The sequence below is a fragment of the Bombus pyrosoma genome, linkage group LG11 (assembly GCF_014825855.1).
Source record: "Bombus pyrosoma isolate SC7728 linkage group LG11, ASM1482585v1, whole genome shotgun sequence".
NCBI lineage: Eukaryota > Metazoa > Arthropoda > Insecta > Hymenoptera > Apidae > Bombus > Bombus pyrosoma.
In genome coordinates, this window is record NC_057780.1 from 6,987,279 (window position 1) to 7,007,418 (window position 20,140).

The 20,140-nt window shown below is 34.8% G+C and overlaps 2 protein-coding genes and 2 long non-coding RNA genes across 5 annotated transcripts in view; 2 read left to right on the top strand and 2 right to left on the bottom strand.

Moving 5' to 3' along the window:
* LOC122572484 overlaps positions 1-19,661 on the bottom strand; it is a 27,694-nt gene extending 8,033 nt beyond the window's left edge. Inside the window, exons 1-5 of the mRNA XM_043737462.1 lie at positions 18,870-19,661; positions 15,912-16,473; positions 13,651-14,197; positions 12,630-12,951; positions 12,316-12,559 (exon numbers count right to left, since the gene is read on the bottom strand). Of these exons, the coding sequence (XP_043593397.1) occupies positions 12,316-12,559; positions 12,630-12,951; positions 13,651-14,197; positions 15,912-16,473; positions 18,870-18,877 (1,683 nt within the window). The 5' untranslated portion in view covers positions 18,878-19,661. The remainder of the gene's footprint in view (positions 1-12,315; positions 12,560-12,629; positions 12,952-13,650; positions 14,198-15,911; positions 16,474-18,869) is intronic.
* The window catches only part of LOC122572500, a 38,932-nt gene that overhangs the window by 4,950 nt on the left and 13,842 nt on the right, over positions 1-20,140 (top strand). The gene's annotated exons all lie outside the window — the stretch shown is intronic.
* LOC122572499 lies at positions 2,465-7,768 on the bottom strand. 2 transcript variants are annotated; one of them, XM_043737497.1, is made up of 2 exons: positions 3,995-6,968; positions 2,465-2,751 (listed from the first exon to the last, which is right to left on the bottom strand). In XM_043737497.1, the coding sequence occupies exons 1-2, from the start codon at positions 4,358-4,360 to the stop codon at positions 2,701-2,703; spliced, it is 417 nt and encodes a 138-aa protein (XP_043593432.1). In that variant the 5' UTR covers positions 4,361-6,968; the 3' UTR covers positions 2,465-2,700. The 2 variants fall into 2 exon arrangements, with proteins under 2 accessions (XP_043593432.1, XP_043593433.1); XM_043737498.1 differs by lacking the exon at positions 2,465-2,751 and adding an exon at positions 2,765-3,899 and having other exon boundaries at positions 3,995-7,768.
* LOC122572502 lies at positions 10,851-11,667 on the top strand. The gene is made up of 2 exons (XR_006318474.1): positions 10,851-11,221; positions 11,313-11,667. It is a non-coding gene; the product is annotated as an uncharacterized LOC122572502 (long non-coding RNA).

The window sequence follows — 20,140 nt, forward strand, 5'->3', positions numbered from 1 at the left end:
TTATTATTCTTCGTAGAATCGCTCTGCTCACAATTGTACCATCAGTTACGTACCACCTTGTATATTCAATATTGTATTTTAATAAGTCATTAATGAAGCAAGTCATAAATACGTCAGATGGTATTAAATTTAGTGTACTATATCTCCTCTGCAGAAACATCTGAAAAAATATTTTTTTATTATTCAAAACTAATAAAAAAGAAATGTTTTCACAATCTAAGGAATAATTCGATCCTGAAAGGACCTTTGATCACTGCTGTCGAAACTCTCCTATCTGAAGATCAATAGATTTCTTCAATTTTGTTTCAAAGTGCTCTTGATTCGAATTTTAGAATTATATTTACAGAGGGTGTCTCTCAAAAGCATTGTAGATGTTGAATAACAGTGGGAAACTCTCCTTTTTAAAGATCCTTTGGATAATTCTAAAATTACTTACAATTATGTAGAGAATAAATATTTAATTAGAAAAGAGATCAATTATTTGCAGGAAGTTTAAAACACTTAATACATATCCTTATAAGAGAGAACAGTGCCTAAATTCTTTTTCTTTTGAAAAACTGGAAAAATCCAGTGATCAGAGGAGAAATATCTACGATGTCTGGAGAAAGAAACGAGATTGAATCATAACGAACATAATCGTGAAATATATTCGTATCCTTTTGTTTCTTATTTTCCAATTTCCATCGATTCTCTTCGTTTTCTCGCGAAAAGCTTCTTCCACATAAGTGACGCATTAAACGAGTGCAATTGATTTTAAACGAGACGTTTAATTATCCAATTTCACGTGTTCAACGATAAACGTTCGAACGATGAATTCGCGTACTCGGCGTGTCTCGTACGATTGCGTAATGATCGCGTAGAAATTGGGTCTCGCGTTCGAGCACGCGTAACGTTTATGGAAATTTTACGATATTCATAAATTCATACGCGCTTTATTATCAGGGTTAAACACGCATTCGCTTTTTCTGTCTTTCAACCTCTCCGCTTCGTCATCTCATCGAAAGCTAATCTGCTTCGTCATCTCTGTTTTAAAAGAAGCGTCGACTAATCCTCTAAGTTTTTGGAATTCACATTCATCGACGAAGATGAGTTTGAATGGGATCTGGAATTTTTGTATGATTATGCTTGTAATAGGAATTTTTCACGGATAAATGAAAATGAAAATTAGAAGAAGAACCTTTGATTGTAGTTTTCCTCTTTTCCAAGTTCCAAGATCTTCGCTTCGTCATTTCTTTTTTTTTCGATTCACCAATTCACCAAAGCATCGACTAATCCTCTAACTTCTTGGAAGTGAAATTCACTGATGAAGATGAACTTGAATGGGATCTGGAATTTTGGAATTTGTAATAGGAATTTTTCACGAGTAAATAGTAGTAAGGAAAATAATAGAAGGACAGAAGAATGTAGGATCAAGATTTTAAGAAGAAATAAGTTGGATGAATTTCATCCAAAAATAAGAGACATACGTAGTAAAGGTTTTGCTTTTAAAATAGATTATAGTGATGGACAAAAATAGTTTCCATTATTGATGCGTTGGTTATGATGATGAATCGGTCAAAATAAATGTTTCTGAAAGTTTAAAAAACACTCAGTCATTGAAAAGATTAAGCTACTTCTGCTGAAGGAATAAAAATAAGAGACTAACTGTAAGAAGGAAGATATTCTTTTAGAAGAAACGAAATAAAGAAGAATACTTTTTAGAAGAAAGAACGTATTTGTAATCACGATTTGGAAGGACTTGTTCAGGAGTTTTGAAAGAAACGGAATTCAGGAAAAGCTGGATCGAAGAAGAAATAAAAAGGCGAAGAAACGAAAGCGAGAAACCCTTGACCCAGATGCTATACATTTAAAAAAATATTCGATAACGTGGTCCAAGGCTCGTACGTCGTGAAAACCACTTGGATTGGTAAAAATGGACAATTAAATGGCTATACGACGATGTCTGGATAATAAATTTTACTTGCAGACGAAAACTAATTTAAAATAAGTTCGACCTAAATAACCCACCATATAAGAAACTCCGTAGACTGTGTCATTACTGAAAGCCGTGTTCAGAAGTTAAAAAAAATTATCTGTACTAAAATACTATAAGAACATGCTACGTATCTATCATTATATCTATTCTACGCCTTAAAAAAAACTTTCACGTCAGTAACGCTGATTTGCGTCACGAACTAGATTCAGCCCTCTGAAACTTTGCATTCAGAAGGTGAATTATGCTTTTAATTGCCACATACACCAACGCTTTCTCACGTATCATATCGTAAACAGAATTATTATCTCAACTATAGAGAATTTCTCATTTAGACTTGAATTCAGCCTACAAACATTCTACTCAGAATTATACTAAAAATAACAGTAGATCCCTACATTTATGTCAGTAGGCGATCCAGCAACATTTACTTCCACCTGCAGATGGAAAATTTTTCCAGCTTAATTGGCCAGAACGCGAGAGAATTCGACTCGACTATGTCGGCATTCCTCTTTTGAAGAAAACTAGAACGCGATCGAATGGCGATCGATTAGGTAACGTAAGATCGAAAAGGGAACGGCTGTTAATTGAGGCTGCACCGCTTCGTTGGGACCACCAGCCATGCTCCTTCTGGAATTGCAGAAACTCGGTGAACTTCGGAGAAAAAGTCAGCCGACAGAGGTCCAACCAGGGACTTGCAAGAATTTAGGCCTTAAGCCTCGTTCAAATTAGTCGAATGACTTGTGTTCAAGTTGTTTCAGCTGACTTCGATAGTATACCTAATAGAAAATAGAAAGGAAGTTATAGTTATGTTAGATGTATATAAAAATGTTGATTATAATATGAATTATGCTTATGAGCATGACAGAAATGTTGTACATACAAAGTGTGAGTGAATATAAAGTTCAAGAGAGATTCAATTGCTTCAAAACGACAAGATCAATCCAATATCAGGATTTTATTTCAAGCCAGGGAATTGGAAGAACCTCAACTTTGTTTGAAACTTGGAGGCACATTTCTAGTCAAACGAGATAACAAGTTTATATTAATAAAATGTTTCAAGTTGCTTGAGATCAAGTAACTACAATATAATAAGAACATTGAATACAGAATTTGGAGACTGTTAGGATACTTCAAGTCAAATAAATGTACAGTATCACACTGATGATGGGATTTCAAGTTTTCGAGTGGCTTGAATTTAGGTAACTTGATTCATCTTAACGAGGACTTAGTGTGCGTCGAACCAAACAGGATTGGTCAATCGGTTTTCTAATCGATCATCCGGCTGTCGATGGGCCTATCCGCCGAATTGTCCCTAGGCATACGAAATGAGAGTGAAACCGATATCGATTACGAAATTACTTTTTGATCTATAGATCAAAGATACCTCGAGGTGATTATTATTTATTTAAGGAGGAATATTATTGATAAATGAGACAAAATTCAGTCTTATAAAATTCAATCTTATAAGATTAAGAGATACGAGAATTCTTCCTTGAATCATTTTAGTCCACTGCACGTTTGTAGTAAATTGCTCCTAGCTGCTAGTTAATTATTGAATGACTTGTGTATCGGTCCTTCTGGTTATGGTATGATTGAGAGCTCCAGAATGGCAGTGAATAGGCGGTAATTAAAAAAGAAGTGGAGACGAGCCTGCAGGGAAGAATTGATCAAGAAGAAGTCGACTGTGTCAGCTGAAGTTACGTTTATAGAAAAATATTTGAAGCACTTTTACAATTACGTATTACAGCAATAACAATAAAGGTAATACGTACAACATATTACTTAATATAAATTTGTTTATAATATTAGTTAACATAAATTTCCTTCAATCTTGCTCTTCTCACCAGTATACATATGACTATAGTATTTAACATAAATCTTTATGTTAAAAGAATTTCCATAAATTTCTGAAAGTTGCATGTTGCTGCAAAATACAGTATTCTTGCTCCTTATAAACCAACTTTTAATTATAATTTTCATCCTAAGCATCTCAAAAAGACCTGTTCTTAAAAGACATACCTTTTTCCTATCAACCACTAAAGGACTCCTTTGATAATCATCGACGATTCCCAACAAGCAATCGTCGCATTTGCAATAAAGGTTCCCACTGGAGGCCGAATCACTAGATAAAAATGAATTATAGGTGCTGGCACTATTTTGACTATCCATCGAATCTGTCCTTCTTAAAAGGAAATTCTTCTTCTTCCCTCCTAGTCGGCCATCAGTCTCACGATCATCCTCGTGAAAATTTTGCTTCTCGATTTTCGCCAGAAGAATCTGCTCCATCAAGTTCAGAGTCGGTGGTGTGAATAACGTAGGCGATACCGGCGTCATCGAAGCCTCTTCTTTCAAATTTTCGGCTTCATTCTTCTTTCCTTGATCCATATTAATGCCTCGCGGTGATTTATGTTGCTCATAAGTTCACTTCGCTCGGACTAATCTGCAGGCCTCCAAATATCTTTACAATTCAGATTTCTCTTGCTTTTTTGTCGCACACATGCACGCGCGTTGAAGAGAGAGAGAGATTATATGTGTTAGTTTCAAGTTTCGAAGTTGAACTCTGAATTCTATAGAACTCAAAGTTTCTTAGATACTAAATCTTTGTGGAGCAAACATTCAGTGGATTCGAAGTGCACTGGATTCTCTTTAATTCTAAATTACTTGGATCCTGAGTCTTTTGTAGTCCTATATCGTTCGGAATTTGTATCTTCCCTAATTCCAAATTCTCATTTGGATTCTACATTCTTCTAAATCCAAGATTATTTAGATCCTAGATATCGTTGAATTTTAAATCCCATAGCTTCCTGATTCCTTTGAAACAAATGAATAAGTCTTCCAGACTTTAGGTCTTTTCGTACTTGGAATTCCTTGGTTCTCTTAAATTACAAATTCCTTGGATCTTCAATTCTTTTCATTCTCTGCATCTTCCATAGTATAGATCTTCCTGATGCTTCTCCAAAGAATTAAAAATCCAATCTCTTTCTAACTTCAGGGTCTCCTTGCATCTATAATTCTCTACTTCTTGATAATTGAGAAGAAAGGATAAAAATATATAAATATACTTCAGGACACTGGTAACAGACGTTTAGTAGAGCAATAACTAATCACAGTACCGCACCATTTATCCTGTGAGACAGCAGCCTTAGTCACAGTTAAACGTTTCATTAATCCACACCACGAACCAGTTCACATCTCAGGTGAACAATGACTAGTCCGATTCCTTTCACCATTCTGCCATTCACGACCACCTGCGAACTTTTGTCACCGACCTGTTATAGTATTTCTTCTCTCTAATGATACATCTCATCGTCGACCTTGACGCAACCAAGGCTTTGATTAGTGCCGCGTGAGAGTCACTACGAAGATCAGTTTCTACCAGACTGTTCTTCATCGCAATCGAGACTCTACTAAACTCTGGACAACCAAACAACTCTGAACAACTATTGAATTACAAAATGTCGCCGTAACTCGATACGTCTTTTACATAACATCACTCAATTAGACACAATTAAAAGAAATATCCGAGAAAAAAGAAACTTCAAAAGCTTCAAAGAAGAAAAGACCTCCAGAGAAGACTGAATTTAATCCTTTCACGCTCGAGCAAATTTGCTCGATTATTGTTGAAAATGAAATTGATTTACTTTACTATGTGTAGAGATGTATTACTTTTTAAAAATAAGTAGCAAATCCAAGAAGTTTTCTATAAAATTGTGGAATAACTAGCGTTCTGATAATCTGTATTATAAAATATTCATCACAGTATATTGAATTGAAAAATGCCTTTCTATAAAAAACAGAAGATGTGACTTATCATATTTCTTCCCAGAAGTCTTCATTTGTCTTTGGTAAAACTGGCTTTGATTTCAATGCCTTGTGTCTTGATAATTATTACAGAAACAATCCTCCTTACGAAATAAGTGAAGTTCAATCTTGAAAACCTTACTTCGTTAAGTGCAATTTTACTTTAAGATTTCTGTTCCTCCTGAGAATTCTCCGGGAATTGTTTCCAAGTTATTGATAGAAGAATATCAATAACTACTATTGATATCAATGACGACTTTACTTAATAATGAATTAGAAGAATAAAAGAAATGCACGAGGACATGGAGAATCGGGAACAGCGTGCTCGAGGCAGCCCCGGTTGCACAGTTTTCCTCTACTGACCCGAATTGACAGCTTCCTGTTACAGTAGTCTCCATGATATAGCGTGGTTCTAAATTGAAGCTCCGATTGATGCAGTATCACTCACGGCCGCTCACAGTATTCCGAATCAAGACCGAATCAAGGCTAAGGTACAGGTCATGAAATCCTAACGGTAGTCTCCCCTCTCTATCAATTAAAAAATGATACAGAGGCATAAAATAGAATTTCTAGTAATTAAATCAAGAGAAACATTCTAGGGATAGAAGAATTCAATAAAAGAACATCAAAGAGAAAATTTCAGTGAAGAAAAAAATACAGAATAATGCCAACAACATCAGTAGTAGAGAAAACAAACGCCATAAAAAAGATAACTTGCATGAGTTACAAATAGCGTTTAACTTCCTCTTCGTTTCGAAGAAAATTACGCTTGTTTTCGTCGCCAGTGTTCGGATGAATCGACTAGGTGAATCGGCTGGACAGGAAACGAAAGGTATATGATTACATCCTCTCGTTACCGTCCTCTTGCGTAATGAGCCAGTATTCGATTCGCTGATTGACGTAATAATGTGTTTGTCTAGCTCCTCGACACCGCAAATATCTTTCTATCTTGCTTCGAATGGAAACGACTTGATTTTTCGAATTCTCGGCACGTGTGATCATAGATGATACTTGAAATCACTCGAGACACTGATGTACGAGGATTTCAATAAACGAACGGATACAAAGGAATTCGATCAATTGATCAACATTCTAGAATTTATAAGATGAACCGAGATAGAGATCCATCAAATTTTCTTCCGCTTCGACATTAATCTTTAATAGTAAGAAAGCCGAAGATATGGAAGCTAAATTACAAATGATAATTTTACTTGATTAAAAGACATTTTGCATACTACAATAAAAACACAGAAACAGCTACGATAATATGATCGTGGAATAAATGAAGAATATAGGATGTGATCTCCCTGATCCGAACTCTTCGCCTTTCTCCATGTTGTCGATGATATCAATCATTCGCTTGATTGTTTTGTTACGCTTTTTTTGTGTGCTTAGAAACCGATTGCACGATGTTGAACTATTATAATATTGGTTTCTGCCAAACAACGTCATTTGATGGCCATAAATCTTCATTGCGAATTACGCTTTAAAATATTAGACAAACTGTCATCTCTTCGTTCGTTGAATAAGATGAATAATCGCTAAATCTCCAACTAAAAATTTAAATGCCATATACGAAAGTAAAAAAAGAAAAATAGAGATAGAAGATAAGTATTATCGCGTGCCTTGATATGGAAACGTCGCAATTGGCAATTCTCCTATCAAACCAACTGATAATAATTCGATCGAATAAACGATTAAGGTTTGTCTGGTGATTTCTAATCTAACATAAAGATGGATAAGGAGCCGTGTAGAACAGCTGTTCAATAAATATCCACTCACGTCGACGACGAATAACCATTAAAGAGAGAACTATTCAAAACCGTGAGTTAAAGGAACTCGATGGCCATTTGATACATGCAAAACGGCGTTCCACTTGAACGCACTAATTTAGTTCTCTACGAATCTTCTATTATCCAAATGATGATGAGTTTCTTTGTTGATATCTTCATAATGATAAGGACAACAAATCACTTGATTTTCTCGCTATTATCATTTTCTAAGAGGCAATATTTGGAGTTTGTTGTTGTCAACAAGGATCACGTGCGTTTCTATTTCTGGGGAAGGAAAATATAATGAGAAAAGATTGTTCATGGTTTGGGTTTGGATAGATAGAGATATAATGATTCTTACGTGAATTTCACAACTTTTACAATGTCTTCCATTTATACTAATAACGCCATTCTTCTTTTCTTCTGGTAGAATACATTTCTGTATGAAGAATAAAAAGTCAAAAGAAGAGTAATTGTTTAGCTACATTTGGGGGGACAATCGTATTCCATATGAAATTCCAAGAGAAATTCTTCAAATAAAGGGAAATACCAGCAATAAAAGAACTTTGTTTGAACAAAAGAAAATGAAAATCAAACCAGGAGATCCTCAATGTCTTCAGCTATTAAAACCGTTTGTAAAAAAATTGTAAAAACCAAACTTTTGTAAGTTATTAATCAAAAAAAGATGTATAGATTGTTAACAAAAAAGAGGAAAGAAATGAAATTGATCTTCAACAAATAGTAAGTTACCAATCAAAGCGGATGAATGAATTCGAAAAAAAGAAGAGAAGAGAAATGAAAAAAGGATCAAGACAGATGAGTTGTGAGCGTATATGATTTACTTTCCCTCGTGGAAAGGTCAAGCTACGGTTTCGCGACCGGAGGCAGGACGAACTATCGCCTTTTCGGGTCAGCTCGCGAGAAGCAGTGAATGTTTCGAAAGCGACAGGCGGCCACAGAATTTTCAAGCGCTCGCGATATTATTTTCAGTCACGGCTACCGATGTTTTATTCATAACGCGTTTGACACAGTCTCTGCGCCCGCGCGGATTTTTTTTTATCGGACGGATCTCTCGTGGCCGTCTTCCCTATCTTCAATACACTTCTGATATCCACGTCGATAAAACAACGACGGTCTGATAGCGTTCTCATCGGTGATTATTCAGGAGATTTGACAGCTGGCTCCATTAATCAATAATATGGGATTCGAATGAGATTCCGGAGGATTCTGCAAGGAATTAAAATTGCGAAATTTAAAAACTATTGTCTAATAGCTTGGAAATGGAGTAATTTCGAAGGATATAGAAATAAATTTTTGTGGAAATTTAAAGATAAAAATAGTATTCACTAGATTCAGTTTAGAAATTTTTCAAGTCCTAGTTAGTTGTTTCTTTAAAAAATCTTCTTGAAGAGATGGTTCAAGAGATTTCTCAGACATTGAATTATTAATTATAGCCAGCTTGGCCATATCATAGAAAACTGAAATAAGAACCAAGACTTAAAATAAACATTAGCCTTTTGTCTATTCTTATCTCCTTCTGGATCAATTCATGGATTTACATAACTGGACAATACTCGTCTATTCCGTAACAGTTAAATATCACTGAATTCTTCTACTCGTTTTTCTGGGTCACCTTCCACGTAGAAAGTGTGACAGATACAGGTGCCGCATTAGAATTAGACTCGGTACTCAACAAATATACAATTCCTATATTTTACAAAAACATTCAACAAATTTTAGTATATCTTTCAATTATATATGGTAGAAGATACTTTTTTGAATTTCACACGATATAAATCATACAAATTATAAAATACTTTTCACAAATACCTTGTGATAATCGTGATCGATATTCCTAGGAAGAATTTCCTTAAAGCTGATGTTTATCTCATCTCCAGGATTGACTCTCAGCGAATTTACAGAATATTTTCCACACTTTACGTTTCCACAACGTCGAAAAAGTTTCCTCGCATGTGAAAACATACGAATACAACTATTGCCGCACAAAATCTTCATTGTAAACAAGAAATACGCTGGATAGCATAACTGGTTCCGTAGCTCGTAAATAAGAAACTAACTGATTGCTTGACATCGATTGCAAGCCTGTGAACACGTTGCATCGTTTTATCGCGTGGCAATTTTTCGATAATTTTTTTTGACTCGCGAAACACCTTCTGGGAACTAGATTCTTATCAGATGACAAGAGATCGTGGTGTCTAGCGCGAACAATATAAATTACTGAGCTTTGTTGAGTGACAACTGAATGAAAAACCTATACAAGTAAACCTTTATCTTTGTTGTTTCTTTTTCCTGAGAACCACTTGTCTTGAAAACAATCGTCCTGCTCTGGAGTAAAAGATAACACCGCGAGTAATTGAACAACTTTGTTGTTTCCCGCTTCTAATCGCTCGGAAACGTGCAACTTGGAAAGAAAAATTCTTGTTATATAAACGAAGAACAATTTTAGTAGCTGTCAGAAATTGGAGATTGTAATCAAAGAGGTTTATGTCTACAAAATAGAGTTTTACAGAAAAGACCTCTAGAGTCTCGACAATCCAATAAAGTTCTCAAAGACGATGAATAGCGCAGACAGAAAATGATCTTCGTCTCCCATCATCGTAGAAGTATACTGTACCATGTGGCGCGTTAAAAATATCCAAAATGCCTCCTACTTGATTTCATCAGGCTCACATATAGACACACGATATCTTAGGTTTATTTAAACTCCTCCTCCTTGAAACGCATCCTCTCCTATGTACTCATCGAAACAATAAACTGCTCCTTCACTTTCACTGGAATTCTATTTTTCCTGCTTCTCTTGTGTCACTTTGTGACTTCAGAAACTCGGTGGACGCTTCTTCCTGTAATTATAAACTCTTCAGAGAATAGAACGAAGGCAAAGCAACTTTTACGAGCCATTAGCGATGACAGCTCTGTTTCGAATCTCGCAGATGAAATCGCGCGCCTCACACTCTGACAATGATAATCAGTATAGCAAGTATACCGTGGCTGACACTGGCCGATAGAACCCTTGGAAACCGACGCTACCGACTGACTAACCGCTATCACTGATTCCAACTGAGCTGACTGACTGTCTGATCCCTGTTACCGCGGCCAGTCGAATGCTGGCTGCCTGGAGAGATATCTTGCACTTTTACAGCTGAATGCACGCCAGCACAGAATAGAACGATATTTAAAAGTAAAAGTTCCGTGCCGGTTCTTTGAACACCTTCAGGATGCGTTGTCTTCTTTGTGATTCTCGATGATGAAGATCTTGTGAAGGAAATTGAAGGTACGTTTAGTGGAAAATAAAACTACTGAGGAGATCGCAGGTGTAACATGAGAGTTTAAAAGAGATATCTTCGAAGAACTGTATGATTGTTTAGAAAGTTTGATTTAAATCGGGGGTGTAAATTTATGTAATAAACAGATCCAGTTTCTTGTCTAAACGATGAATCTTCCACATGCTCGAGAAAAAAGATATCGACGGAGAACTATAAAATTTACAGCGGTGTTTATGAACCGTGGCTTTTTACATCAATGTTGGTGTTTTTAAAACATCGTTTTTTTTAACACCAGTTGAATCATGAAAAACATCTCGATAGAACATCTACGAATGTTCTTGGATTGACCCAGTAACTTTGGCCAATATGAATTCTTCAAGATAAATTTAGTAAAGTATTCAATTACATTAAATACCTTGCAGATAATTTTACTTTCCCAGAAATCGTAAAAATTTTGTATGCCTACAATTTTATAAACAGGGAATGAGGAAAATAGTGACTATAAGAGTTGCATTCCATTCGACTATGTCTTGGCATAGAGCGAACATCGATTGAACCTACGCAAAGAATGCACAAAGCGAGCGTACACGTGCACAACACGGTATGTAAACACGATGATCCGTATGTTAAATGAGTAGGTAGATAAAGATAAGTATGTACATTTGTACGTACAAAGGAAAGGCATGCATAACAGATTCCAAGAGAAAAGAACGCGTAAAAGAACGTTTCTGCGGCTGCCACATTCTTGCGTCCTTCGTCGACAGGAATAACAATTTGTAATCATCGAAGATCCCACGCTTTACTTATCTTCGAAAATATATCGATTTCCCAAAAATATTTCAAATTCTTTATCTCTCTTACGGCAGAACAATCAATCCTTTCAACAAACTTCAAGGCTACAGAAAAAGGAGACAAATGCAGATTAAAAACAGGAGAATGAAATATTGTTGAAGAGATATAAACAAATGGAAAAAGTTGATGTCTGTGCAGGCACATTGTCAGTTCATTAAAGTTTCCTACATACTGAGACGAATCCCATTCCTCTCGACGAATGAATAGTCCGTTTGTTCGCAAACTGGAGCACAAGAAGCATGACGTTGCGTAAGATAAATTACGTGTTTGTTCACAGAAACGACAATGTATTGGTAGTGATGATGTGTCGCGCAAAACATAGTCTTTTTCCTTCGGTCTAACATTGAAATATTTATACACCTGGAATGGAAGTATGTCAAAGTGACGAAGATAGAACAATGGGTTTCCATAAATTCTATTTATTGATTTTTCACTTTTTCTCTTCTGCAATTTATATTTTTCTCAAAACAGCTCCAACTATTGGTATATAACATACAACCTTCTTTAAAAATCAGTTATGGTGTAGAAACAAATTTAAAATCGGGCATCATTTTGTTTCTTGAAATAGTACAATATTGTGTGTTTATCAAAACATTAGGATGAAAAATAATTTTTAGATACTAGCACTCACCTTGGAGGACTTGATTGGTTGTATTTCAGCGACGTCAGATTCGTCTCCACTAAGACTAGATGTAGTGGAACAGTCTGAGATTTTTCGTGCTGGTGGAATGTTCAATAAGCCAACTTTTATATCTTCTTGCAACTCTGAAGAGTTCCGTGGCATGTACTGTGTAAACTGTGTGTTGAGTTTGGAGTAGTAGGAGTCAGTGGAATCCAGGCAAGAATTTCTTCTATTTCCAGTCTCATTGAGGTTTCTAAACAGAATATTCATTAGTAAAGTATCGGTCATGTTAAAGAAGAACGAAGAATTTAAGAAATAAATACCTTACAGCAACAGCATTTATAGAGTCAAGACACAAACAGCAAGAGTCTGAATGTCGTCTACTACGGCAGACTTGTAGGAACTGAGTATCTAAAGATTCACGTATTTCATCACAATCCAAGCAAGAGCAGCTACTTGCTTGGCTAGGAGTGCCACCAATCCTTTCATACTTTTCAAGGTCAAGATCATTTCTCTCTAGTTTTTCATCTAAATAAGAATAATCAGAGTAATCACTAACAACTACACTGGGTGTTCTCCAATATCTAGGTCTTCCCTCATTATGCTCAGTCTCGCTTCCCTCCACCATATTTGTACTATCCCATCCTGCAAAAAATGTTTCATAATTATTTTAATTTTTAAAAACAATTCCCCATCCTATCTTACAAAAAATTATTTATTAAAAAATAAACTAAATTTCATTTGTAAAACACTGAGAATTCTTAACTTTATATTAAATACTTCAATTTCTTCAAATTTCATATAATGGAATCTAGAAAATCTAGATAGAAGAAAAGATAGTCATGAAAAAAATATTAAATAAATTCTTAGAATTTCTTTTTATAATCACAATATGAATTCTATATGATTCAATCGTGTGAATTGGCTAAAAAGAAGTTATAAATAAACTGTTGCAAATGTTAACACAATGTTGATGTTTAATGGATTAATAAAATTCAATAACATAAACTGACTAAAAACAAAAAATCGCAAATGAAATATTGCAAATGTTAACACAGCTTTACTCAATCAAACGGTTATTCTTATAAAACATCATAGATTTATCACCAATTTTCAAAAGGCAGAACTTTAAAAAAATTTTAACTATACCGCCATTAGGAGAGAAACACAACGGGTCAACAGAACAGAACGAATAACACGTAAGACGATGCGAGAAAAAAGAAGGAAAGGAACGATGATGTCATTGACACAGCACGCGTGGTCAGGATCGTGTTTTCAACTGATTCTCCCCTCTCCATTGTCTTCGTGAGAGAGCAACTGGTGGCATGATTCCATCCCCCTCACCTTTTATTTGGTCCTCGTCGCTGAGCACTGCACTATCGGAGCTGCAGCATCTAGTAACCCGTAGTTTGTGTCGTTTCTGTTGGTGAGTAGTCAGAGATGTGTCCTCGTCACTGGCTGCGGCCGAATCGAGGCTCCAGCATCGGGCCATCGATCCTCTTCTTCGATCCGTGTCCGTTTCAATACCTTCGTCGCTCTGTGGACTCTTGCTCAGGGATCTAACAACTGGCATTCTCACCGTGTCGAACTCGTCATAGGTTTCATTCTCTTCTATAGGGTCGACGATACCCTCCAGAGCGTTCTGTTGCTTCTTCGACTTCATCGTGACCCCCTTGTTCTTCTCACCGAGCACTCGTTCCAAACTTTGAACCAAGTCGCATACCGACGAGCCGGCGTCACTCTCGGCGACGTACTGATTCTCCACGATGCCTACGCGTCGTTTTCGCGACGTCTGTACCGCGTTCGAGGACGATAAATCCACGTTCTGCTTCGAAGATCGACGCTCCACTTCCGATTTCTCACCGCTGAGGAAATTATTCTTCGAACACCCCTAACAAAGTAAATAAATATATACATATACGTATATATTATATATGTGTATGTACATAATTGGTATATCGGAATATTCCTAGAAAAGCCACGTTTAATAAAATACAATATATTATATATCGATTGATTTGTTTTAATGCACATGTAGATTATGGAAACAAAATTATTTTGCGAAAAGTTGTTATCAAGAATATAAATTAGATAGTCTTAGTTATCAAGAATATAAAATTGAATATTCTTATCGAAGTATTGGACAAATGTTTGATACACAATAAACCTTTTTAAAATAAAAAAGATATATATAATATATACATTGAATAAATAAATATATGAAGAAAATAAATGAACTTTCTGCTCTATTTATGACTAATATTTTACAGCATTTCTCGTAAAGCCACATTTCGTGAAATACAACATATATATAATAATATAGTGGCTTATGAACGAACATTCACCATACAAAATTTTATGTATGCAATTTAAGACATTTTGATATTTCATTGGCTCTACAATGATTACTACGAACGACTACTATAATTATATTGGTAAAATTTGAAACCAATCTGAAAATGTAAAAAATTAGTTAACAAAGTAACTCGAGTGTATACAATACGAAGATTATTACGGCGAAATAATTTTGGTTTATATGATTTACTTCTTTAAACGAATCAATTGATATATAAGTTGTCTCAGGAATCATATATGAAAAATACATCGAAAATATAGAATAACATTTGTTCATACCACGCTTCGTCTTTAATAAAATTAAATTTGAAAAGTTGTTTAGTATATGCGAATTTGGCGAATTACCGAATGAACGTGAGAAAACAGGATCGACAAGAAATGATTGTATATGCGAAAATAAGTGAAAAATGTAGAATAAAGCTGTTATGTTTAAGATCTTGTTTTCAAGAAGATAGTGTTTGAACGTGTTTAGTTAAGGATTAGCCTGAGACACTGCGTTCTTGATAAACTCTTAAATTTTGTTTTCTCGAAAACTGGGCGTCCTGTAGACAAATTTTATTCTGCATTTTCGATTAATTTTCACACCTAGAACAACCTCCTGCCGCTTATTTAGTCCTGTCCAACTCGAAATTAATCAAATTCAAGTATAATGACAAATTTTCAAACTCAATTTACTCCAAAACAAACTATCATATGAACAAATTGTATTCTATATGTTCGAGTTACTTATTCATCTCCTTGCCAATTGTGCCATGAATACTGGGACACCCTCTATAATATACAGGACGGTCCGTAATTCATGGTATAAATTGGGTCAGTGGGAGTCTATAGCTTAAAATCAAAAATAATAAAATTAAAATTGAAAATCAAATTTGAAAATTTCCCTTAACACAAATATTGTCTTAATTCTTGACTAACACTTTCCAATTCTACTTTCTCCAAAAAGAAGCATTAAATGACAAAATTTTACTCTATATTTTCATTTTTATTTGCATATGCAGAATAACCTTCTGTCATTTGTTTATTTCTGTCTAGCTGGAAATTGGTCAACTTCACATATACCAAACAAACTTTTAATTTCAATTTTCTCGAAAACAAAGCCATCAACACAATTTCCTTATCCTTGATTTTCATTTTATTTTGCACCATAGAATCTACCTGACGCCATTTGTACCATGAATTACGGGCCACCCTGTATGTATATGTTGTATGTATTTGGTGAAACGTGGCTTTGCTATATAGGAATATACCTTGTTCTTCTCTTCGGTGTAGCCTCGTCCTCGTAGCAGCTGTTTTAATTCTGTCGCTTCAGGAGTTAAGGAAGATTGAATCTCACATCGACTACTTCGCCGAGGATACGTGCATTGTCTCAAAGGCACTCGGTTGCTTGATGTTCGATTTGAAATACAGGAGACGCATCGCGCACTGATTCTAAACCAATCGCGGCCACGGCGCCGACGATAGTAGAGGTCGCCATGTTCGTTTCCGTGAACCACGTGAGAGATAGATGGGAAACGTAGCTTGATCAACTGACCCGGTTTGAATAATCGGCTGCAATTCGATTTAAAAGAACTCCTGTTATGATCTTCCAAATTGTCTTTCTTTTCATTCTTCCTTTCACCTTTTTTTCCATTTTTAAGTAGATCATTATGAACTGAAAGGATTTGATCTTCGTCGATGTTCGATATATAGGTTAAGTTCATGATCTTCGGAAAATTCACCCTTTTCTTTGGTGGATGGTTTATTAAATTGCTTCCGATGCTGCTACGCAATCGGCCTGCGATGACGACATCGTTCGACGAGATCGCCTGACTAGAACATGAATGAGAGAACATATGATTCGAAATTGGAATGCCGGGAAATTCATGGAACGATCTCTGAATTCTTATGATGACCTAGACTGCACATATTATTCATGCAATTTCATATTTTTATAAGCTTAATCAAAGGATTGGAATTTAAGTAGATACACAATATCACAAATCACAATAAGTGCTCTACATTGAATATATTTTTGCATATTATATGTGTTCTATAGATCTTTGGAATTTTAAATTTCCTAAAAACGCATAAACATCCACAGTTTAAATGGTGAGTGTTTGTAGAGTGTGATAATTCAATCGTTAAAGATAGTAACACATTAAAACCCAATATTGCGATAATATTTTATTCGTAATTTTTTTTGTAATCAATTTACCTTATCGTCTTTTATTTTCTAACGTTCTAGTTATGAAATATTTCTATTTCTATTCCTATTTCAATTCATATTTCTATTTCTGATTCTGTGTCTTCCACTTGAAACTGATCCTTAATGGATTAACGGAGAAACAATCTCATAAGTAACAATTATTCGTAAGAATTCAATAGATTTTCAAATATGAAAGATGGCATTTGAATTATTTATTCAACGGGTATCATTTCATCCTACACGTCGGCGTCCATGAAGAAATATCACTACAAACCACCTTTATGACAGTATATTACAAACGACATAAATTTTTGTTATACTAACACTGTCACTACAAGCTCTTATCTAATCTTGGAATTATAGTGCTATTTCCCATATGGGACGGTAACTGTGATTATATTTCGATGTACTATGTACATATACATATTATAAGCCATACAGAGCCACAAAAGAGTGACGATATTATAAATACATGTGTATTACTATTTGAATATTTGCCATGGAAAACTGTTATGTATATATTATATGCATTATATAAAACATCTTGAAATTTGAAATTAATCTGAAAATGTATTTATTGCAAGTAAACACTTAATAAAAAAATTGTCTTAAACTATGTAACAAGTATTAAAGACAATCTTACTGAATATCATCGTTTATTAATATAATACGTAATCGACTGTTTAAATAATTCTGTAATCTATAACAAATACAATATATACATACAAGTTTTCTATGATGAATGTTCAAATATTAAAATAAATTCAAAATTTTCCAAAAAAAAGGATCAAAACATCAATGATATATTTGTTTCTATGTGAAAGTGATTTTTTGCAAAACGAAGAATCGCTGAAAAAGATAAGTCAAGGATCGTATATCCGGGTCGAAGAAATGCGGAGGGAAAGATGCGTGGAAGGTATGCCAGGGTTGCTTCTTGCTTCTCCGATTGACGTCATAAGTGCGTCATTGGAAGCAAAGAAACAAGAAAGTGCGATTGAATGATCGCGGTTGCAGCAACCGTCGCGCGTACCGCTCGGTATCGTTTGATTCTTTCTCTTTCTCGACAAACGGTCCATTATCTCGTCAGTTCAAGTGCCCCTTGGCCACTTGAGCCTATCTGTGCTGCGACCGTTTCGTTCGACTCTCTTGTTCATTGTGCGAAATAACCGTGCACACCGCAACGAGCGTAATATAATGTACATTTTTTCTCTTTTCTATTGTCTCTGTCTTGTTTTTTTAATATCGCCCACGCGTTGTTTTCTATCGGTCGGGAGTGCCCGCTAATTGCATACAGGCGGCAGTATGTCCAGGGAAAGATAAGATTACGACACAGGATCCTCGGTATTATTTTTTTTCTCCATCAGAGGAAACGAGACGTAAAATACGTAAACATAATTACAAGGTCTGGAAAAATATCAAGTTTAAAAGATCGAGTAATATTTTCCCAGTTTGTTTTTCTTGATTCATGTTCATCGATTTGACATTATATTAGGACGGATGGTGTTTAATAAATAAAGAGATAAAAAATATATTTGTAAACATCGTTTTCAATGCATGTCATTACTGAAAGAAGGGGGATGTCGTTTTAATAATTTTTGTTTGATTTTCATATTTTATTGGGACAAAGGAGAAGTCGATGATATAGGAAGAAATTGCATAATTTCTATTTAGGAAGTCGAAGATGACACGACCGATGGAAGGTTATAACCAAGCCTACTAGCCGGGCTCATATTTGTGACGAAATCAGGTCAGTGTCGGTCCAAGGCTAATGACTCGTACGTCCTAAATAGGTAATAACATATATCATGTGCCCGCATTAATTTCCAGATGAATAATGTTTACAAAACAATTTGAGGAATTTACAATTGAATCAAAAATGTTTTACTCTAACAATGGAGTAACAATAAGAATTATTAGAAAATATTCATGCAAAATGCATATTGTTACAAACATGCGTAGAATTGAGATAGAGAGAGATATTTATCATTCTAAATTTTTTATTTCACTGTACAATTCTTACCTGTCCATATTGATGTCGTGTTCTGCATTTTATTCCAGATTGGTAATATAAAATAATTTTATAAACAATTATTATAAAAAAATTATAAATGCAACAAAGAGTCTTTTTTACAAGAAAACGAAAAAGGAAATTTATTGTATTTAATTTTGGACACGTTTACGTCACGAAACAACCTAACTTTTAAACTAAAGTCTGAGAAATTTGACCAAACATTCTTTATGTTCATTGTTGCTCGCTATCCACGGATAATAATTTCTGACTGTAGTAATTGAGAAAAGCCATGTATGCAATGATTGTACGTCAATCGTAGCTGATGGCCGACTGAACTCGAGATTTGAACTTGACCATACCGCGGTGACCACCTATACTCGAGTTCCTGTGTAAAAGGAGGGGATCCATTGCATTGAAATCAGTCTCCTAGAAGGGAAGCTTTCCACCTACAATTGACGCAAGAGTTATTGTCGCGATTGCATCTGTATCGTAAATCGTTAGCTTTCGTACGATTCCTAAACGATTTATTTTCCTTCCTCTTATCTCGCAAAAAACGAAAAGATTATGAAATTTACGATTAACAAATTCAACTTTTATTAACTCTTTATGCGAAACAAATCAAGAAATTAAACAAACTTTGAAAAGATTATGAAATTTACGATTAACAAATTCAACTTTTATTAACTCTTTATGCAAAACAAATCAAGAAATTAAACAAATTTCTTTTTAATAAATTGCGATGTCAAATTATGTATCATGCTTTATATAAATTTTCAGTCATTATTTTTCGATTTTAATAGTTTCCTTAAATTTAGATGACTTCATAGAATTTAATGTCTGCATATTCAGTAGGGTCCAAAAATAATGATGCAAATATATAAGGTTCTGATATAGTCTCCTCTTGTTCATAAGGCTTTACCCATTTATTTACTTCTTTAATTTTTAGATTTTTAAAAGTAGTTTCAATGGATGGTTTGGTAACTAGAATTGTTCCACTTTGGATAGTGGCTTTTAAAAAAGTCCAAATGTCTCTATGTACTGAGTGTGAAACATAAAATTCAAATGGGTTGTGTATAATGATGATATTACTCTTCTGAATGATTTCAGGACATTCCTCAATCCTCTTGTTCACAATCTCAATACGATCATTCATTTTGTATTTATTTACTATCTCATTTTGGAGTGAGCAAAGTTCTTTGTTCATTTCAACGCCAATAATCTTCTTGGCAGATGTGAATGTATGTGCCTGAAGGACAGATTTTTAAATAATAACATACATC

Bases quoted from the DNA above. Each gene is read 5' to 3' on its own strand.
- LOC122572499 (XM_043737497.1), bottom strand. From the start codon at position 4,360: ATGGATCAAGGAAAGAAGAATGAAGCCGAAAATTTGAAAGAAGAGGCT. The intron at 2,752-3,994 runs GTATGTCTTTTA...ATTTTCTATTAG, and splicing joins TAGTGGTTGATAGGAAAAAG to GTATACTATCGAAGTCAGCT.